Genomic DNA, 24,054 nt, shown 5'->3' with positions numbered 1-24,054 from the left:
TTGTCCCGTAGATGGTCTGCTTTAACCCTGCGCAATGACCAGATCCGTTTGCGCTCTGGAGAAGCGTTCAGTTTTTCCGCTTGCAAATTCCGCCGTGTAAATAGCAATCCGCCATGGCGCGAGCGCAACTGGCATTAAAATTAATGGGAGATGAGACTCTGAGTGGTTTATTTCATGTCATGCCCAAAACACACCCATTACTCATTAAGAGAATAGGGACAACCCTTTTAGACCATGCGCCTGGCGCGCCGACCATTTTTCCTATCGTTAAACTAGCAAAAGTGGATTCGGACACACCCTCAGTGAACTTGCGCCTTGCGCTTTAGACTGTGTGCTTGGATCGTTAAAATAAGGCCCTTAAGCATTTATTAATTTCAACAATGACTAATACATTATTAAAATCAAAAGTTAATATTATTTAATTGACCTGACCAATAACATGAACTAACATTTCTATTTCTATTTCTATTAAGTAATGTTAACAAAGATGAATTCTTAGTTAATGCATTAACTACTGTTAACTAATGGGACTAATGGGATTAATGGGATTAATTATTACAAAGCGTTACCAGATATCTTTATTGCATAAAATTGCAAAAAATAATGTGTCTCAGTTTCTTTTCTGGCACCAGCATTAATCCGGTTCATTCTGACCTGGAAGTGCATCTCATCACTTCCTGTAAGCTGAGAGGACGAGACAGTACAAATGACCTTCACACATGGGAGCTCTGGGGTTTGGGTGTGTGTGTGTGAGGAAACTGTTACCTAGCAACAGATACTCCCCTTCACTTCACTTCACTTGGCAATGACTGCTCCATCTGACAGCTGACGGGTTAGTGACACTGGAGCAGAACTAGTCAAAACAGCATGTTGTAATTACAACGCATGTGTCCACTGCAAGGGTGAATCCCTGCTCAACACTGTTTACTGGAACACACAGACTAATGAGCAGAAGCTCTGACTAGGAGCATGTAAAGAAGACTTTGCTTCAGAAAGGGATAGTGAAAATTAAGTCATCATTTACTCACCCTGGTGTTGGTCTGATGCCATGCCCTTCTTTCTTTTATCGACCACAAAAGGATATATATTTTTTTTTAAAGAAGTCCCGCTCGTGCTCGTCCTTATAATGGCAGTGAATAGCGACCAGCATCAAGCTTTTTAAAAAACACACAAAAGTATCACAGAATGATCCCATGTGACGCATGCCGTATATTCCGAGTGTTCTGAGGGTGTACGATATTAAATGTAATGTATTATTTAATGAAAATCCTGACCTTGGCCGTCGGTCTTCTGTGATCGACTGCACATTTGTGAGACTTTATTAACGCCACAGTTCCCTCCGACTCACCCAGAAAAAGTTGTGAGAAATCAAGATTATCAAAAGCGTGACATGAAATGCAACGCCTAGAAATCCCCCCAAAAAGTATCCGTGTTCTTTCTTCACTGTGTCAGATATCACTGGACCGGAACTCCGGGTGTCAGTTCACAGATGTGAACGTGATAACTTCTTGTTACGACGAACAAGGTACATGGATTGTATTTCTCTCAAGCTTTTTCTGGCCGATCGTAATGAACTGAGTGAATGAGCATACGGCATTACAACACCAGGGTGAGTAAATAATGACTTGACTTTCATTTTAGGGTGAACTATCCCTTTCATAACAGTGTTATTCTTACACTTAGTAAAAAAAAAACTGTTTTCCCCAACATAATAGCAATTTTGTAAAAAACCTCATGAAGTTTCTCAAAGATAAAGAACATTATCCTAAAGTGAAGGTCAGATATATACACACTATCACTCAAAATTGTGAATGAATATGAAATTAATTGCAGATAACTGAGACTTAACCAACGCGACTTCTCTGAGTATCCAAAAGCAAAGCATTTATTAATAATTTTTTCCGAAGTGTTGACAACTTAGTGTTAACTAATAATTGTTGCAAACTGATACTACAAACAAAATATTAGTGCATTCCTGGAACTGGGCGTCGTTACACTACATCCTTATGCATCGCTTTCTGCCAGGACTTTTACAGGCTTTTCTCAAATCACGGAAGTGACCTCGACGTCCGGGTTAGCGGTAGCATAAGCCATCAGGCAAGTGTTATTTAAAGAAAGTTTGATGTACTTACAAACTTTCCAATGCCTCGTTTTATGAGTACAGAACCTATTTGTACTACTGTAGAAGTTTGGTACCATTCTGGGCATTATTAGTGGGGTAATTTACGGGATACATCCTTGGATCCATTAGCGCCTGCACTAAGCCATTCGGCTGATATCCCTAAATAAGCTCTAACTTTAATAATGTTTGACCAAGGGAAAAAAAGCTTCTGGGGGGGTGTTTGGCTCGAGGTCATGGTGCAAAGGACCCTAGGTTGAAATTACTCCGAACCATCCCTTTAACAGAGCAATCTTAATTTCTGTCATGTGACCACCTATTTAGACCTGTCATATACAGCTGCCCGTTTCTTTATTTTAATGGTAGGTAAAATGTATTTTATATCAAAGCTAATTTATCCGATATTATACATGTTGGTGAATTTGTAATGTTTCATTATTTTGGCTAAAGCGTAGTCATGAATTATTAAAATATGACACTGGATATGACCAGAGCAAATTAACACTCCTGGCTGAACAATAGGACCAACCAAGTTTGGACAGTTTTTTTTCTTTTCATAATCCCAAACAAAAGATTAATTTGATGTTTGTGAATACACCTGTGAACACTGTGAATGTGTGCTTCATTTAGAAAGCAGATAAAGCAAGGTAAACCTGTCCAAACAGGCCAGATTCAGCAGAAAATAAGAGCGTGGTACATGAATCCAGGGCGCTCTTATAAATATGTAGGCAGCACAGTTCAGCATATTTCTATTCCTGGTAACTAGTTTAAGGTTATATGACAGAGAAATGAGCCTCAGTGTTCAGCTGTCTACAGGAAATACTAGGTCAAGACAGAACAGAGAGAAAATAATTTCACTGGCAATATCTATATCAAAGCCCACGTACACACTGCAAGGTTTCAGGAGTGACAACCACATTAAAAGACGGGAGTGAATCCCCCAAATTATTGTTCCTTGTGTGTACGTAACACAACTCACACAGCAAAGTTCTTTACTATTTTTGACTAAATAATATTACAGTGACCAAAAACTCGTTATGTTCTGTGATTTTAATGAAACCACCGTCTGCTGAGGTGTCATGTGATGCTTATGTTTGTAAGGCTGCTTTTTGTCATATCAACTTTATTAACATATTTGGGCTTATTGTTTGGGTTTGGTTCACAAAGCGATCAAGCTAGTGACATTTCGGTCTTGTTTTCAATATAAAGCGCTTGGATATATTGTTTTTTTTATGGGCTTGTTCTTGTTTGCTGTTTCTTCTAGCAAGATCTGGCAACATGAACGAGTCGAGGCTTGAACATTTTCCCCGCACACACAGAAGAGAGACACATCTCTGATGTGCGTTTAAACATCATTAACTACTAGTTGTTCAGTTCGGTTCTCTACACACTGCGTATCATTTTTGTAAATGCAGTTGTCACTCCAGTAAATTTCTGAACTGTGCGTAAATTAATCACTAAAAGGTGAGCTGACAACAAAATTGAATTGCATTATACATGGCCAAATTTTCTCAGGTATCAATAGCAACTTTAATTCATTTATATATATATATATATATATATGAAGAGTTCAGATGCAAAAGCCTCTAAGTGCCATCTGGAATTTTCTTCTAGAATGATCATTTTTATCAAGCTCGTAGATTTAAGTTCAGTAATTTCACTTAAATGACAATTAATAGGTAATTTTCATTGCCATTTAAGTGAAATTACTGAATTTAAATATACAAGCTTGATAAAAATGATCATTCTAGAAGAAAATTTAAGATGGCATTTAGAGGCTTTTGCATCTTAACTCTTCATATATATATATATATATATATATATATATATATATATATATGAATGAATTAAAATCGCTATTGATACCTGAGACAATTTGGCCATGTATAATGCAATTATATATATATATATACAAACTTTTATGTTAGATGCGATTAATTGATTTGACAGCACAAATTTTTTATATATTAAAATGTTTTGGTAAAAAATATAAGCAGTAGCCCTACGTTAAATATAAATAAATATTGCTGTTCATTCATATGTATAGCTCATATTATAGTTTTTTAAAGTAAAATTTGTTTTAAATTCACAAATACTTTGCTTCAATGGCTGTTTCTGGAGAAAAAAAGAGCCTTTTAACCCTTTTAAACCGGCTGTGTCGTCGCCGACACATACCAGCAAGCTGTATTCATTTTACCGTAACTCTTCAACCGTTTGCAATTTCAGAGCATATACACAAATATTTAAATATATTAAAAACATTATTTTAGTAATGTCACCAAGCACCATCAAACACCCATATCATCTGTTTCCGATGCATAAAGATTTAAGCAGACTAAAACGAGTTAAGGTGCCTGAATTGTTTCTGGTATCTCACCCTTACTGACCCCAAAACCCTACTGACCCTACTGACCCTAGTCACATTAGTGTAGAAAACCTTGACATATTCAGAATACATCGAACACACACAACCTTGTCGAATCATATTCAATAACAACAACAAACAACAAGACTCTCATCCACTGTTATTGCAGCTGACCACAGAATATAATGATTAATGATTTTGTGAGATGCCCATGATCATTCAAGATGGGGAGTCTGAGCAACATCAGTCTTTCAATCAGACATCACTGCACTACGAGCATCAGGGCTTTCACATCTATCCAAAATGCACTTCAGAAACACTTTCAGTTATAGAAGATATAATATAACATAATTCATATAATATAATTTTGCCATCTGAAAGCTTCACAATTTGATGTCCGAAGCACAAATGTTGCTGGATTGGCATCTAAAGGCATAATGTGTACACTCCATACAAACTAATGACTAACAATAATTACTAATCAAAGTGTGTGTGTACCACTAAATATAACACTAAGTGGATTTGCCCTGGTTAAATGCTATGCCGCCTCTGATTACTGGCTCTGTATGAGTCAATGACTAGAATGGAATATGAGCAAAGACTACAGATATAGAAAGACGGTTCACTCCCATTACTTATTAATGGGAGAAACTGCAACGCGCAATATGGCAGAATACAGGACGTCCCGCCTTCTAAGTAAAAGAGCCAATCGCTGACTGGTAAAGTCATTGTGTCACTGCAGCTCCAGTTCACATGAGACTCGCGCTTAGGACTGCACATGTGCATTGGTTGGTCTAGCCTGAAAAATACGCTTTTTAACGCTATTTGAGCATGAGAAACCACATTTATAGACAGTTCATGTCAGATTTTGTTGCTGCTTTGAAATATGTTATTTAAATGTGAGTTTGGCAAGCAGTTTTTGAGATTCCAGGATTCCCCCATTCACACTGATAGGACGAGTGAACAGACTTTCCCTGAAAGGGACTTTAATATGAGTCAACAGAGAAAGACATTTAGCTGAGTTGTGTTTTCAAGCCAAGTGAAGAATCTGACACATATATTAACAGTATCAACTACTATTAGCAAAGATGGTGAGCATAGCACAACCTTGAGAGCTGAACTTACTTTCTCGATCTTGTCCAGCCACTCCTTGTTCTGAGCAAGTTCTGCCATGAAGGTCTGATGTTTCAGCCACTTCTTATGAAGCTTCTGAGTCTCGTCGCGGGAAGTGTCCCGAGCCATTAGCATCTTCTCTGCCACCCAATCACCAATCTGTGAAACACACAAAACCATAAACACGTCATGTTAGGAATCACACTCATAACTCATAAAAAAAGTGATCCTCTGGTCTATGATCTGATCCTCATTTTTCACATCTATTAATAAAAATACAAATGGATTTCAGACATATACTAACTTGAATTCACCTCTTCTATAATAAATGTATATATATATATATATATATAATATATATATATATATATATATATATATATATATATTAGTGGTGGGCCGTTATCGGCGTTAACGTGCTGCGTTAACGCGAGACTCTTATCGCGCGATAAAAAAAATATCGCCGTTAATCTATTCTCCAAGTTGGGTTGGGAGATGGCTCTATCCTACACAAGCTATGATGACGCAATCTACCCGCGGCCGCGAGGTAAACCCGGCTGCAACGCATATTCGTCGTCATCTTAAGTAAACACGGCTGAAAGTGAAAGCTGGTGATAAAGATCGGTGCAACATCCATTATTTGGACTTGGTTCGGGTTTAAGCCGTCAGACGAGCAGCAGCAAACTATATCCAGAGTGTGTGGGGTAACAGTTCGGTAAGTTAACACACGACTAATCCGTTCGACCACCTCAAATTCAAAACGAAACATGATATCACTGAATACCAGCGCGCGCGTATTATTCCCATTCCAATATATCTTAGTGGTGTAGCACATCATCTCGATTTTAAGAATCGTTGTTGTGTTTCTTTTTAACTGAAAAGACATCAGTTAGACAATATTCTAATTTTAAATTTGGGGTTTCATAAACTCCAAGCCATAATAAACATTAGACCTACTTAAGTCTCTGCAGCTAGTGTACTTAAATTTTATTTATCTGCAAAATTATGTTGTATACTTACAGTTTTGCACAATATATGTTCTCAAAACTACATACACCCTTTAAAAAAAAATACATTTAGCAGTTGTTTAGCATGGGTCTGTGTAATCTGTTCTGAAATGGTTTTATTATAATATACTGTATATCGTTATCGCAGGAGGCTGCAATGTATATCACAATATAGATTTTAGGCCATATCGCCCATCCCTAATTGATAGCCTATAGTAGTTGATAATAACATAGGCTTACCTAATGTTGCCTACGGACGGTAACAGTACAGTAGTAACCTTTTACAGTCTATGAGTAGAACAGCTTTCTCAAGCAGTTTGTGATGCATTTTGGAAACAGGAGATGAGCGCCTGGTCTAATGCACCACCTGGCTTGAGAAACCCGTTCTCAAAGACTTACTTTTATAGTCATTATTTGGGTAGCACACATATTCTGAATGCCTTCGGCAGAATTCAAATGAGCCATTTTAATCTAGATTAATCTAGATTAATTTCAAAATTAATCTAGATTAATCTAGATTAAAAAAATTAATCTATGCCCACCTCTAATATATATATATATATTGAAATAACCTTACTGAAATGCAAACATGCACAGTATATGATCAGCACACAGAGCTTCCACCAGATCATATCATTTTTAAAATTACAACATACAGAAAACAACACAAAAAATGTAACCCAGTAAAACACTGTTAAACTAATTTGACCAAATACTAAGAAAATTATCCTCAAAGTTTCCTACGCACAAGAGATCCCAAACAACGTACCACACTATCAGTCCTGTACAAACCACAGTAAATCTTTTTTTTTTTTTTTTACTATATTAAATAGTAGTTGACTTCCTCCAGTAAATGTCAAGCAGTCCTGCTGTGTGAGATGCATTACTAATTCTAAAACTATTTAAAACAAAATTGAATTATCATATTTGTACTAAAAATGAATTGCAGGACTATTTAAGTGAACTGCAAAACAACAACAACAACAACAACTGAGATTATTAAAAAAGTGATTTGCACAGTACCTAAACATTTACATATTTCGTAATGCTATATATAAAAATTGCAATATAAAAATAATGTTTTGGGAAAAAAAAGTTCATGAACATTATTTGTGAACTAGAGATACATTATTATGTCACGTTATAATTACCACCTGAATCAGGCTGTGAAGAATCTGTCAGTCGAGTTCCCAAATCCACATTGTTCATTATTCACAGAACACACACACACGAGCAGTCCAAAAACTGTGCTGGATGAAATATTCAAGACATGTGCAGACAGCTCAGCGTGCACTATTTTTGGACCAAACTAAATCCTTAAATGACTGTATAAAATCCAGTAAACAAGAAGTGGTTTACATCTAAGTAAAAAACAACAAAGAGAATCCCAAAAAAGGTACAAATGACTTGCAGTCTTGAGCTCGTGCAGAGGCCTGACTGAGTTACAGCGAGGAGAGAAATGAGCCCAGCAGAAGTGATTATTGATGTTACAAACGCTAGCCACGGACAGAGAGAGAGAGAGAGAGAGGGAGGATGAGGGGAGCGTTTTCCCCTCCCCTTCTCGGAGCGACCCAGACACACTCTTCACCCCGCTTGTGTAGCGCCTTGCATCTCAAACAAATCCATATTGTCTTCTTTCAGTCCGTGCTGCCCTCTTTTCTCTCCTCCTCCTGTTTTGTAATATAAGCTGGACTCAATACTGCGGTGCCTCTTCTGCCTGAGCTGAAAGACCCAATTTCTCCCGCTGCAGCATCCACGGTGAGAGAAAAGCATACGGAGAGACAGATAGACGGGAAGAGAGGAAGAGAGACAACGAGGGAGGGGGAGAGAATCACATAGTGGGAAAGAGAGAGAGAAAGGGAGCCTACGTAGTTCTAAGCGTCACAAGGACAACATCAGGCTCTTTAAGCGGGCAGGGAAGCGAATACGAATGATTGATCGAAAGGGAGAGAAACAGAAACAGAGGAACAGGAATAAGGGAACGAGTGGCAGAAGCTCATAATCTGACAGATCATACACAACAACGTTGCAAAAGGGGATTTTCGTAGTGATGCCATAGAAGAACCATTTTTGGTTCCCCAAAGTACCAAAGTAACCAGCTTTACTGGTAAAAGAACCATTTTTCTTAGTGTGAAGAACATTTCAATACTCTAAAGAACCCTTTTCCACTATAAAGAACCTTTTGTGGAATGCAAAGGTTTCATCAGTGAATGATAAAGGTTCTTTATTGGCATCTATGTTTCCATGAAGAACCTTTAACATCCATGTAACTTTTCAATCGATTTTTTCTAGCTGGTAGATGACAGCTTAAAACCATACATACTTTAGAACTAACTGTGCTTTTAACCTCTCTCTAGTCCCTCAAAAGACAACTGAAAACTCATCTCTTCCGTGAGCACTTAACCTCGTAAAAAAACAAAAAAAAACAAATTCCCTCCCTTATCGGGTTTATGCTACTCTGACCAATGCCTGAACTTCGTATTTTGAGCACTTCTTGCGTTGTTTTTGCCTCTTCACGATGACTCGCTTAATTTAGTCCTAAATTGTAAGTCGCTTTGGACAAAAGCGTCTGCTAAATGACTAAATGTAAATGTACTAAACACTTCAGTGACCTCTGCCCTCACGAGGCACCCGGAGCTCTCACTCATAAAGACATTTAGGTCAATCATGGTTATTCCTCAAAGAGACCCTGGAGGGAAAGAAGCAATAGATCCAAGGAAGAGCGAATGACCATCCAGGGACACGAGAATTAATTATCCAGTAATCTGATGGTTAACTACACCTCCACCACCAACAACACCAACACCAGAGAGACATTTAAACTACCAAAGACAATAATGTGATCCTTCAGATCAGCAAACATCACTAAGGAACAACAACAGACAGCCAATAAGAAAAAGTGTCACATAAGCTGTTTATAATAGCATTCAATCATACTAGTATATTGCACATCTTTGGAGTGTAATGCTGATGGGATGACATATTTTGTAGACCAAAACCTGGAAACTAGTTATCATTGTAGCATTTCTGTTTCCATTTTCCTGAAGTCAATGGGTTTTTTAAAGGGTTTTTAGTTAAACGCCTGAACTAAGGTCTGTGGTGAACACACTCAAGATATTTTCATCAGTTGTACCCTTTTGAATTTTTTAAATCTTTTACTTGTTTTGTAAAAGGCGGTTGCTAACAAGTGGCTAAATCAACTTCAACGTCAACTTTTATTTATTTATATAGCACATTTAAACACAACTTTGTTGCTCAACAAAGTGGACTTGTCTGAGACATTAAGGGCCCTATTTGAACGCTCTAAGCGCATGGTCTAAAGCGCAGGGCGCAAGTTCACTCAGGGCGTGTCCGAATCCACTTTTGCTAGTTTAACGACGGGGAAAAATGGTCGGCGCTCCCGGCGCATGGTCTAAAAGGGTTGTCCCTATTCTCTTAATGAGTAATGAGTGTGTTTTGGGATTTACGAGCATTAAACCAATCAGAGTCTCAACTCCCATTCCCTTTAAATGCCAGTTGCGCTCGCGCCATGGCGGATTCGCTTTTTACATGACGGAATTTGATAGTGGAAAGACCGAAGCCGTCTCCAGAGCGCAAACGGATCCACTCGTGCGTGAGGTAAAAGTGTGCAAGCAGACCATCTACGGGACAAGCCAGATTCCACCATATCTTTATGTACACAATAATAATCTTTTCTATTGTAATCCTGTTATTTTAAATATTTGGCATGTTTGTGTGCTGCTGTGCATCCCTGTGTGTGTAATAAGCAGAGTGGACGAGCGTTGTGGACCCGCCTATAGGTGCATATTACTAACACGCTCATTAAATAACAAAAAAAAATACATTGACTTTAGACCAGGTTTCAGTTGGTCAATGGCGCAGTCTCTTTCTGTTCCTCAAAATAGCAACGCGCCAACAATGCGCCAGAACACACCTCGTTTTCAGACCAGCACGCCCATGGGCGCACAGATGAGCACAAATGCATTTGCTATTTAAACAACATGGCGCAGGACGTGAAAATGAAAACTGCGTTGGGCTGAAACTAGCAAAAAACACTTGCGTCGCGCTTGGCTCTGCCTTGCGCCGGGTGTAAGATAGGGCCCTGAAAGTCATCAGCTGAACAGGTAAACTCATCTACTAACTAGTCCGCAATTACAGCCTTGATGTGAACTTTCAGGGAAAATGTTTCCTGAATAAAGATTGAAAGAGCTGACAAAAGTTTAGAAGTTGTGGTATAGTTTGTTTATAGCCTACGTTTAGCTTTTTGCTTCTAGTGATTGTATTTAAGCTTCAAAATTCATAAAAGTGTTTCTGAAGACATCTGTGAAGATAATCATAATGAACAAAACGTGTAAGAATCATAACTTTTTGTTTGACACCGAGCTTATTTTCTTCAATAATCCTGAAAAATCCTACTGCGTTTCAGTCGAGAGAACCAGGGTGGTGCTAATTTCCAGGTTGGCCAGCAAAAATACATCATGCCAGCTGTGATTTTGTGACTTCTTTTAATTCTTTTTTTTTTTAATTGGACTGCAAAGGATTAAAGATGTTGTTACACAAAACTGGATTAATAATGCAAAACAACAGTTTTATTTCTAGATGCCACTTGCAGAATTAAACATGCAGTGCAGTCTGGTTACAAGACAACAGTGTAGTCCTGTTTAAAATGCTCACTGTTGCATAGCATGTTCTGTTTCAGATACTACAAAAAAAAATCATATTCAGTGTATTACTGCATAGACTCTAGTATGCAGTCCGAGTTGATTCCCAGCATAGCCTAAATCTGCCATAATGTTCAAAGCGTTTAATGCATACTATGCACGATACAGCCTACTATATGATACATATTATGCAAAGATAAACGTTTCAAACAGTATGCTGTTATCCGGGAAACAAACGGTCACACGATCTGGCTACGTTGCATGTTTCAGGGCTCATTTACACGACTATTTACAAAGAATCAGAGAATGCTACAAATCCATTGATTTTGATGGCGATCTCAGGGGGAAAAAATGCATTACAATATTCAATACCATATGCTCTCGTATAAGATTTTAACAAGCATTTGGTTATTCAGGTTTTCAATGCACAGAAAATTTGCATTCAGTATATATACACAGCATATGGCACAATTACATACATTCTGAATACTTTCCATTCAGAACACACACTGTTATTATGAAAAGGGCGACACTATGCTGTCCATAAACAATATGGCATTGTATATACTGGATGTATTTCCACAGTGCATTAGAGAAACTGATTCAATGCACTCTGATCATGCTGTTATAGTCTCCACACGTGTTTGACAGCTCTTAGTGAAGGCAGAGATCCGTCCTCATCCCTGCAGTGAACACAAACACACAAACACACACACACACACACACACACACACACACACACTGGTGAAGTTCTCTCTCTCTCCACTGAATGAGTGATGAGGAGACCCGCTAAATAATTGAACGTGAGAAGGGAAGAACAAGCAAAGCCCAAATAAACCTGCAGGTTTGGGCCACACCGGGAGCCTCCTACTGTACAACTGCTTTCACACAGCATTTACCCACAATGCTCAGCTATTCAGAATCATTCAAAGACACAAACAAGATGCCACTCTTTAGTTTCCATTTTTTTTCTTGCTTCCAACGATTATGCAGACGAGATAATTAAGATAAAACAATTATTGTGACGCATTCTGTTCCAAACGGTGAAATACACACAAAAATATGTCAAGATGCCAGGTATTCATGTAAACACACTCAGTTATGTCTTCAGTGAATGTAAACAGTTGGCAAAGGAATAGGATGCGTGTCATTAGATCTGTCTAGGGTGTTTTCACACTTGAGTTCTCTTTAAAAGAACCGAATTCAGACCACTTGAAGTGGACCAAGTGAACAAGCATCTCACACAGACCTCTTTGTGTTCACACTGTTGCTTTTTGGATCTAGTCCAGTTCAGTGGTTGAAGGCTGACATTGTATGTGCCTCACTGAAGCCAAGATTTGTATTTTTAAAGTACATTTTAATATTTATTTATTTATTTATTTATTATTATTATTATTTTGTTAAACAGCCATGACTTAAGTACATATGTAAGTGTATGTCTATAAGAACACATATGCCATGTCATAATTACTTCTATTGTCTTTGAAATAAGACGAATGTACTCACAAGCATTTATGATATATAAACTAAAATATACTTTGTCATTTATATTGAAACTTGTGTCATGATTCACACGCATATAAAAATATATATGTAATTAATTACACTTGTAATGATGAAGTTACACTTTTAAAATATATACATTTTAAATGTAATATGAAACAATACCGTTAAAAATAATCAAGTACTTTACATGTGCCTTAGTGTGTTAGTCAGCACATCAAAATAAGTGTACGTATGAAAAATATGAGTAAAACAATGATATACTGTAAAATGTATTTTAAAGTAAAACGTTTTTATCTGACATTATAACAAAGTTCACTTTTTAAAAGTGTGCGTAAATGTGTTAAGAAACAGTCATGAAAGTGTTTTTTTATATTCTTTTCAGATTTTAAACACACTCCAAGTGCACACTCAATAGAATTAAGCACACTTCTTTTGTCCACGCTGAAGTCTGTCAATCACAGTCAATCAAACATACTGTAGATCTGATGCTTAATATGCAAACATATGGAGCAGGATTTTCGACCAATGAAATTTCACTGTGGGCGGGATTACACAGAATGACACTACTGAAGTTAAAACCCAGTGAACAATAGCATGTCCTGTGGCTTGACTATATTGACCAGTTAGAGGGAAAAAAAAACCCCACACATATCACTATCACATCACATTTGGTTATGACACTCTGTAATAGCAATATATTTTTATTACGCTACTTGCAAGAAATACTTTCTTGCTTTCAAAAACCTGCACTCTGGTGTACCAACACATACATCTGTGCCAACTGATCATTACAGAGGCAAACATCTTTTGGTTCAAAAATCACATCTCACACATTTTCCAAAGACAAAGTATGGCACAGTTTTTATTGTTTGTGCTCAGTTGGCACTCGTCCTACCTCATGGCAGTCTTGCAGAAACCTCTGGAGCTCCCACTGGTCATTGAGTTTATGAAGCCACTGCTGAGCGTGTTCACGGTTCTGGTTCCCTCTGTGAGGCACACACAAATACAGAAACTCTTGTATTATTTGTGCTAAAAGAATAATAAACTATTATCAATTAATCGTAACAGTGTGTTTTTTTAGCGGAGTCTCTGTTTAAAGCAGAAGGTAGACTGTGCCATAACCGATTCCATACACAAATGCGCTTCGAAATCCAATTTCACGCTCCTCACTGAGACTGCATTCAGATCAGTGACTGTGGACTCTCAGCGAGTTTCTTTGTTATGCCTCTATGGAAAACACATTTTAAATTCAACGCCGTCTATAGGAGCAGGTGCCCGTTCTATAACGCTGTGAAATGGAGGGCAGATACAGATGTCAGGTGGTGAGGTCGTCTTAGAAGAACAACAGCACTGCTTTTACAATGAAAGCGCAACACATTTGTATTACAAATGCTAAGTGATCACAGAATAGAGGTTTTGATATAAAGAAGAATGAAAAACTGTTTAACAATACAACAACTAGGTCATTTTTTTAAGAAATGGTGCCATTTCTGAATCATTTATGACCCTATGACTACTACAGAAAATTAACATAACATACATAATTAACTGTATACTAAGCTTGGTCATCATATTTGATAAAGTCAGAGAATAATGTTTTTATATGTCAGGTAAAATAATTTTTTTGGGGGGTAACACTACTTAAACACTACCTATTTTAACGTTCTGAAACGTAAGTATCAAACGCGAAACGCAAGTAACTTTGTGGGCGGATCTCAGGCGCTGTTGCTATTATACCGGCGGGATAAATGACTCTTACGCCCGACGCAAATCTAAAATGGGTTGGTCTGAAGTAGCTACATTACTCATAGGTGTGGTTTGGGCGTAACGTGAAATAAACCAATCAGAGCATCATCTCACATTCCCTTTAAGAGCAGACGCGCTTGTTCCATGGCGGCTTGCTATTATAACGGCGGATTTGCCGATCACGCCAGGAGCGATTCACAGCCGAGGAGACTGACGTTCTCGTCAGGGCCGTAAAACACAGAGAAGTGACATTGTATGGGGATGGGAGAAACCCCCCCGAAATTAGCTTCGGTTAAACAGGCGTATAATAATTTGGGTAAATGTGTAAGCTAGATTTATGCCTATTTTTTCACATCTTCATGGACACAACAATGATTTCCCTCGTGTGTTAATATTTTTCCTTGTAATTATGTAGCCTATGATTTGCAAAAATGAAAACTGCTGCTTCTGTATAGATGAGAGAATCAATGCACACGCTACATTATGGCCAAGCATGCGTCCTTAAAATAGCATCTGAATAACGCGCCACTGACTTTAGACTAGGTTTTTCCTGGTCTGTGGCGGAATTGTTTTCTAAACCTGCAAAATAGCACCAGGGAACGTTTGCGCCGGAACATGCCTCCTCTTTGCGCTGAACTGCCCCCGGGAGCGCAAGTTCATTCCCTAATTTACCGACGTGCGTCTGTGGAGGGAAAAGTCCGCTGTGCGTCGGGTGCAAAATAGGAATGATACATGCGTCGGTGTATAAAGTCAATTGCGCTGGGTGCAAGATAGGGCCCTGAATGTGTAATGCATTATTAAAGGTATTCATAATGTACTTTATAATGTATTATATATTTTTATAAATAATTATAACCAAAGGTAAAATGCATTATAATACTGTATCCACAGATTCCTTGTTAAATCTGAAATTGGTTGTTTGTCATGTTTTAATGCATTATACTTTCTAAAGGTGTATTATAATGTCCTATAAATGTGGTTACAATTATTCATGAGACCATACAATGCATAATAAAATAATGAATGCATTAAAAATACTTTAAGAATGCATTATTACATAAAGGCTTTAAGTAAAGTGTTACCAAATTAGTTTTTCCATTTGAAAATTCAACAATTTTTTCCCACTTATCACCATTTCATTTTAATAAAAAAAAATCTAAATAGATTAAATTGAAGTAAATTGAATGTGATGTTTTCAGACGTACTTTAAAGTAAACTTTTAATTTGACATTATTACAAAGTGCACTTTTAAAAGGTGTGCTTAAAAGTGTTAAAGAGTCATGAAAGTGGAATTCTATTAAGTGCACTAAAGTGGCCTTTTATTTCATTAACATTATATTATCTGCAAGTACAGCTTTTAAAAACATGATTTGAAGTGAAATACAAGAGCACTTTCAATTTAATTAAGCACACTTCTTTTTCACAAGGGCCGTTTAACCCCAAAACATTTAAATGTAACAGGGTTGACATTTCTTTTGAAATAGAAATGTCATGGATTATTAATACATATTATGCTTATACATGGTAACTAATAACTTGTGTTACTTTGTAAGGCTGTAACCACAGATTTAGGATTGGGTAATAGTTTAAGGCGAGACACTACAGGTGAATAGGGTAAACAAATTTAACTAGCAGATATCACCATGAAACTTTCCCAGTTGATTACCTACATTAAGATGAGAAAAAAAATTATTACAAGTTTTCTGTAATTTAATGTTTAAATATGCAAATTAGGCGATATCTAATTAAATATGTGCTAATTTGCATATATTTAAAAAATGAAATCTGAGTATTGGATAAAGCCAGGTTAAAAAATAGTTTTTCATTGTGTTCACATATTAGATGGGGAAAAAATTACAGAGGGATTTATGGATATCTACTTTTGTTATCTTGTAAATCAGAATATACTGTCAATAGCCTTAAAAAAATGATTTTCGCCATGTTTTTTGGAATAAAATGTTATATAAATCAGGCTTTACAATATATTACAAATATGTAATATATTTACAAATCCCTCTGTAAATGTCTTCATAATATAACTAGTTACACGACTGGTAAGTTTGGTGTATATAGATGCTACTGAAGTGGAGATTTCAGACTTGGAGTATGAGAGAAAAGTCATTTTGAGAAAACGGGCTTTAAATATTTATCATCAGCCAATAAGATTGCACATTCAGCCCTTTTACTTTCACGATTGGTTGCTGATAAAAAGGAATGGTGACAGGGAGCAGACAGCGATCGCGGAGCAGCATGTTGATTAAGAATGCCAACTTTTGTTGAATTTATGAGAAATCTACAGACGCAAACAGACAAAGTGTAGTAGTGACGTGTATTAATGTGGGTTTGAAAGTAGAACAGTATTTAAATGACGATATTAAAGTTTTCGTCTGAGAAAGAATGTGAACGCAGTGCTAAAGAAAGTGAAAAGAACGTGTGAGTAAATGAGGGAGAAAAGAAAGTTAAAGGAAAGTTGATAGATGGAAGTCGTAAGAAGATTGAAGGTTAAAAGAAGGTTGAAAGATTTAAGTCTTAAGGGAATCCTTTGAAGGAAAGATCTATAATAATATTCTTTTTTTATTTTTTAAAAGTACTGTATTTTATTTTATTTTTCTAAACTGTTTTAATTATTCTTATTTCTTTTCATTATTTTAATTTCTTCTATGTAAAGCACTTTGAATTGCCATTGTGTATGAAATGTGCTATATAAATAAACTTGCCTTGCCTTGCCTAGTAAAATAAAGACCTAAATGTGTATTTCGGACTTTTTTTCACCACAAGTCTGAAAGAAGACCAAAAATCTCAAAATTGACCAGTAAAAAAAAACGATGTTTTTCCCTGCCGTGTCTCGCCTTAAGATTCGGCCATTGAAAAACATATTTGTTGACCACTACTTCTAATATTGGAGGTTAATGTACTTGATAAAGCAGTTTTTTCTGGAAAATGAAATCCTGGAATATTCAGGTACAAATAGCACTGTTTCCTGAGAATTATCCAGCTCTACGGGGCTTAAATAGTTCACCCAAAAATGAAAAATTAAATACTTTTATGATGGATAGATGCACTTTTACGGACATCAAAACTGAAACGGCCATTCACTGCCATTATAAAGCTTGGAAGAGCCAGGACATTTAATAAACTCAGATTGTATTTGTCTGAAAGAAGAAAGTCATATATACCTGGGATGACTTGAGGGTGAGTAAATCATGGGCTAATTTTCATTTTTGGGTGAACTATCCCTTTAAATATCATTATCGGGCTTTAGTTTTTACCTGTTAGAGAGTAGATCCACTCTCTCTCTAATGCGCTCTGAGTAGATGTTGTTCTGACTGATGAGGCTCTCTCCCGCCTCTATGACAGCTTTAATGCGGTGCAGGTTGAGCTCCATGGTGGTGGTAAAGTCCTTGTGCTTTTTGATGGCTGCCTCCACGGTCTCCACTGTGGTGGGAAGCTCCACATGGGCCAACGCTGACTCCTGAGGAGAGGAGAGGAGGATAGGCTCAGATATACAGAAGGCATTTAAAACGAGGCCAGATCAATTACACTAAAAGCAAATCCATAATCACGGCAAATGGCAAACTGTTGGTGGTACTGCAATAATAAACTCTCTATGCTCCCATATCCTTTGGTAGCTATGTTTCCATCCAAGGCTGCGAATTGAACTTATGTGCAAAATATTTCATAAAGCATTTGCGAATAAAGCAATGTTTCCTATGGAAGCTTGTTTCCGCCACTGAATAATAAATAAATAATAATAATTGCGACTTTTTATCTCACAATTGCGAGTTTACATCTCGCAATTCTGACTTTATTTCTCAGAATTGCGAGATATAAAGTCAGAATTGCGTGAAATAAAGTCGCAATTGCGTGTTATAAAGTCAGAATTGCGAGATATAAACTCGCAATTGTGAGATAAAAAGTCAGAATTCTGACTTTTTTTCTCGCAATTGCGACTTTATATCACGCAATTGCGACTTTATATCACGCAATTCTGACTTTATAACACGCAATTGCGACTTTATATCTCGCAATTCTGACATCTTTTCTCACAATTGTGAGATATAAAGTCCAATTCTAAGGGAAAAAAAGACGGACTTTTTTTTTTTTTTTTTTTTACCACAGAATAGTTTATATCTCACAATTCTGACTTTATAACACGCAATTGCGACTTTATATCGTGCAATTCTGACTTTATATCTCCCAATTGCGACTTTATTTCTCAGAATTGCGACTTTATATCTCGCAATTGCGACTTTATATCTCACAATTGCGACTTTATTTCTCAGAATTGTGACTTTATATCCCGCAATTGCGACTTTATTTCTCAGAATTGCGACTTTATATCTCGCAATTGCGACTATATTTCTCAGAATTACGACTTTATTTCTCACAATTCTGACTTCATATCTCGCAATTCTGAGAAAAAAAAGTCACAATTCTGACTTGATATCTCGCAATTGTGAGAAAAAAAGTCAGAATTGTGAGATAAAAAGTCGCAATTATTATTATTTATTTATTATTCAGTGGCGGAAACAAGCTTCCATAGTTTCCATCCCATGTGTTCAAGAGAACAAAATCGTCACGTCCTGGGAAATTGGCACAAAATATCTGTAATAAAAAGGGAAGTTGCTGCAATCGGGTGAGAAAGTGTCGCTCTTTTTTTCCTACATCATAAACGACTTGCAATTTAGCGAAATGCAATAAACGCTGTCATGTTATCTTGTGTTCAGATGCCTGATGTTTGTGAACGCAATCGTGTGACAGTTCTGGAAGGTCATTACACCAACTCATTTTGAGGACAGATTTTGGCTCAGGCATTTTAGAATGACCAAAACCACATTTGAGATGCTGTACGATGCAATTGGTCCACTGGTCAGTCCAGTTATCCAATCACATCCCATGTTGAGGAAAAGTCACGCAAGTTTTTTGTTGCGCATTGAGGAATTTATTCTGTAAATGTGCTTCCATCATATTTTATCCACGTCTTCTAAAAGGATAAAAAATGTATCCGCCTTAATTGAGCACAAGCGTTTTTTGATGCGCATTTTTAGAATTTATGCACAACTTAGCATTTCCATCCAGCGTTTTTTTTAATGCGATATTCAAAAATGTGCATAAAAATAGGGGTATGGAAACATAACTTGATGACTCCACGAATGTGTTCTAACTCGGTCAATTCTACAGATTGAAGATGCATTTATGACAAAGCTAGAAATTATGGTCACACTTTAGTTTAGGGTCTAATTCTCACTATTAACTAACTATTACCCAGGACCTCAATAAACTCCTAATTTACTGCTTATTAATGTAGTTGTTAAGTTTAGGGATTAGGGTGGGATTAAGGGATGTAGAATAAGGACATGCAGAATAAGGCATTAATATGTACTTTATAAGCACTAATAAACAGCCAATATCTTAGTAATATGCATGCTAATAAGCAACTAGTTTAATAGTGAGAACTGTACCTCTAAACTAAAGAGTTACCATAACTATATATTAAATATATTTTTAACTATCTTTTACCTCTCTTCAGCCCTGTCTTTTTTTCTTTCTTTTTTCTTGCAATTTGTTTAATACACACTACCGGTCAAAAGTTTGGAATAATTAAAAATAATTAAAATGTGTTTTTAAAAGAAGTCTCTTCTGCTCAGCAAGGCTGCATTAATGTGACCAATTTTGTGAAATATTATTACAATTTAAATACAATTTAAATAAATTTTTCTTACACATACCTTTTATAATATAATCATCTATTTCATCTATTAAATGAATGAAGCAAAACAATATTGATGATGAAAGTCTTAAAACCTGCCAACTGTTTAGTTGTCCTTACAATGTTCTCGCACAGAAAGGTGAAGCTCAAACACTCTTAAGGAAAAGAAAAGAGGCTAATGAATGTCACTGCCATGTGTGTTTAGCACAAACCCGTTCATGCTCGATGACATGTATTAAAGTGTGGATTCACAGGGCTCTTATTCTGCGCCCGCAGGCAACAGAAAGCCAAAACCAGAACAGACACAGCTTCTAACATACACCCAGACAGGGTGAGGAAATACATGTCCTCTGACATTTAAACTGCATTTAAGATATTTTTATGAAGTGATGACCTAACATAAAAGCAGCAAATGTCTCAGAATAAGAACTGAGCAATGACCTTAAATTGCCCTGATGCTCCTGACATTTACAAATGTGACCCCGAAAAAATCAGTCAGATCAATTCTATTCTCCTAACTGTCAGCTTACGTCATACATGAAGTCCTTTAATATATCAATTGTTTCTTATGAGATCTAAAGGTGAGCAAATGCAGACTTTTTCAATGATTTTATTTCCAATTTTGTGCTTATTATGCATTTCACATTTTCCCTTATTTGCATTTGACTTTTCCCTCAGTTTTTCCTCATGTCCGAGGGTGAACTGGTTTACAGTAAGCACACACGGCAGTATTCAAACTGATATACCAAATTCTGTATATCAGTATACCAAATTCTGTAGTTAAAAGTAAGTATCTTCAATATGATCCTATATGATATGATATGATCCAAATCTAAACCATTATTTTAATAAATTTAAAAAAAAAAAAAAATTATTTTATGAGAAACATTTGTGACAAATCTGGGAATTAAATGTAACTGTATTTATATACATCTAAACTCACATCTGTCCTGTCACTCTTAGCAATTTGTTTAAAAGTTTGGATTAATTCAGATTTTTAAATGTTTTTGAAAGAAGTCTCTGCTCACCAAGGCTGCATTTATTTGGTCAAAAACAGAGAAATGTATCTTATTACAAATTAAAATAACCATTTTTTAATTTAATGTATTTTTTCCTGCGATCAAATATGATTTTTTCAGCATCATTACTCCAGTCTTCAGTGTCACATGATCCTTCAGAAATCATTCTAATATGCCGATTTGCTGCTCAACTATTATTTGCCACTTTTTTTTAGAAAAACACAATTTTGTAGAAACCGTAATACAGTACAATTCAAAAGAGGTAATTATGATTTAAAAAAAGAAAAGAAATTAAGACATTTATTCAGCAAGTACACATTAAATTGATCAAGAGTGAAAGTAAAGACATTTATACTGTTACTGTCATGATTCTGCCTTCCTGTCCTTGATTTTCTTTAGTCTTGAGGCAGGATCATGACAGACCTGTGTTTTGTGTGCAAGCACATGGCCTTTTGTTTGGGCCATGTGCTTGTGTTGTCTCGTTCTCTTGCCCCGCCCCCTTGTTATCCTCGTTTTGTCATTATTGCTTTACCCTTGTCACCAGTTTCCCTCATTAGTTTCTCCCTATTTAATCCCCTTGTGTTTGCTGTCCTGTGCCGGTTCATTGTCATTCATTATGTGATACCAACTGTGAGTAACCTGTTGAAAGTCTTGTGAAGAGTTTGATCCTGTCTTAGCTGTTAGTTTATTGTTCAGTTTTCTGTCTGAGTCTTAGTCTAGTCTTGTTAGTCTAATATAGTCGATCCTGTCTTGTTTTGCCCCCTCGTGGGTTTTGTTTTTCTGTAATAAACGTAGTTCACTTGAATACTGTCTGCATTTGGGTTCATCTCCTTGCACCATCATAACAGTTACAAAAGATTTCTATTTCAAATAAATGCTCTTTTCAATTTCAACTATCAAAGAATCCTGTACAAAAAATGTATCACAGTTTCCACAAAAGAAGTGTTATGAAGCATAAATGAGACCTCGATCCATTCAGATTTCTCAGCTATGAAAGAGCAAACTCTAAAAAATAAAATTTTAGGGAAAAACTGCAACTGATATAAGAGGTGTGAGGGGCTTCACCTGGTTATTGAGGAAAGCCTCCGCCTGCTTGACGTCCCTCAGGAAGAGATGGAAGATGTGAGCTTGCACCAGCACCTCCCTCCTGCTCTCCCACATCTCCAGAAGTTTATTCCAGCCCACATCCAGCTTGTGGAGCCACTGCTGCAGAGCTCCATGAGGCAGCGGCGCTTCCTCGGACTCCAAGAGCTCATTCACAGACTGGAGGCGCTCGTAATCCTCCTCATACCTTCCGATCTCCTCCTTCAGCGCGGCGTGCTGGTTTATCAGCCGTTCCGCGTCCTCTAAAACATTGGGAAGCTCATCAGAAGCAGCAGATGTCTGAGTCTGAACCAGCCAGGTGAGAAAAGAATCCAAGTCTTGGATGAACTGTTGCAATCGACCAGCGACGGTTAAAGAGTCCTCACAGCCTTGCAATGTGCGCTTTAGTTCCTCCCACTCCACGCTGATGCCCTCGAAGGGAACCAGGATTTCCACGGCCTTGTCGGGATGTGATGTGGCGAGCTCCTCCGCGTCCTCCTGAAGGTGAAGGAGCTTAGGTTCGAGAACGGCCAGAGCTCCCTCCATGGTGGAGAGCCGCCTCTGCAGGGCCAGGACGCTGCCCAGGTCACTGCCCACATACTGCGTGGCATCTATGGCTTTCCGTTTGTCCTGAATCTGGGACTTGATTTCCGTACATTCCAGTAAGTAGTTCTGGATGCGCAGGATCGAGTCCAGGTGATCTTTCTTCTGCTCGACCAGCTCGACGATGCGGTTCCACCTGTGATGCGCAAAAAGAAGACAATTGAGACTATTGTTGGTTTGATCATTGCGTTTAAAGACTCTTTATACACTGATCTCTGATATATTTCAGGTCATCAATATGCTAGTACACTCCTAGTAAACGTTGGAAACAATAGCTTTTTTCACACATAAGTGCTCTTCTCTTCTGGGAAAATGGCCCGGAAATATTGATGACTCATTGTTTACTGCAGGGTTATTATAGTTCACTAAAAATAAAACTTTCCAATTTTCATTACTTGAAATAAAATAAATGTTAACTGAAAAATATATAAATAAAATGATAATACTAATAATTATATATATATATATATATATATATATATATATATATATATATATAATTTTATTTCAGCTTCTTGCCAAAGGATTTAAATTCTCATTTAGTTTAAGTTTTTGTACTAAAATAACTGTTAACACTTTAGTTTAGGACCAAGTCTCACTATTAACTAGTTGCTTATTAGCCTGCATATTACTAGGATATTGGCTGTTTATTACTACTTATAAAGCACATATTAATGCCTTATTCTGCATGACCATATTCTACATCCCTTAATCCCACCCAATACCTAAACTTAACAACTACATTACTAATTATTAATAAGCAGTAATTAGGAGTTTATTGAAGAAATGAATAATTAGTTAATAGTGAGAATTTGACCCTAATCTAAACTGTGACTGATTGAATAACTAAAAATTAAAAATTAAATAAAAAATAACAACATTATATAGACATTAAAAATGTTCAACTGCATTTAATATAAATTTAAACTGTAATACATTTAATTCAATTGTCAGTAACATGCAAATAAGTGTTCGAAAACATTATATTCAGTTCACACTTAATTATATTCTTTTAAAGGGTATTATTTTGTAATAAGTTTTTGTTTTAAAAGTATGCTAAACTGTACTTGTTTTTCACCATGGAATGCATTAATTCAGAATAACTTTGCAGATAAAATTTGT

At 36.7% G+C, this 24,054-nt stretch overlaps 1 protein-coding gene across 6 annotated transcripts in view; it reads right to left on the bottom strand.

The window, feature by feature from the left end:
* sptbn4b (spectrin, beta, non-erythrocytic 4b) overlaps positions 1 to 24,054 on the bottom strand; it is an 85,564-nt gene that overhangs the window by 28,715 nt on the left and 32,795 nt on the right. For all 6 annotated transcript variants that reach the window (XR_014209238.1, XM_082182131.1, XM_082182132.1 and 3 more), the window contains exons 16-19: positions 22,312 to 23,068; positions 17,787 to 17,989; positions 13,667 to 13,757; positions 5,610 to 5,756 (exon numbers count right to left, since the gene is read on the bottom strand). Coding sequence is in view for 5 of the 6 variants with exons in the window: in XM_082182131.1 (XP_082038257.1) it covers positions 5,610 to 5,756; positions 13,667 to 13,757; positions 17,787 to 17,989; positions 22,312 to 23,068 (1,198 nt within the window). In the remaining variant the exon portion in view is untranslated. The remainder of the gene's footprint in view (positions 1 to 5,609; positions 5,757 to 13,666; positions 13,758 to 17,786; positions 17,990 to 22,311; positions 23,069 to 24,054) is intronic.

This window comes from Leuciscus leuciscus (genome assembly GCF_965113295.1).
Source record: "Leuciscus leuciscus genome assembly, chromosome: 10".
Classification (NCBI taxonomy): domain Eukaryota; kingdom Metazoa; phylum Chordata; class Actinopteri; order Cypriniformes; family Leuciscidae; genus Leuciscus; species Leuciscus leuciscus.
The sequence above is the reverse complement of the archived record's forward strand: the minus strand, read 5'-3'. Positions and strand labels throughout refer to the sequence as shown.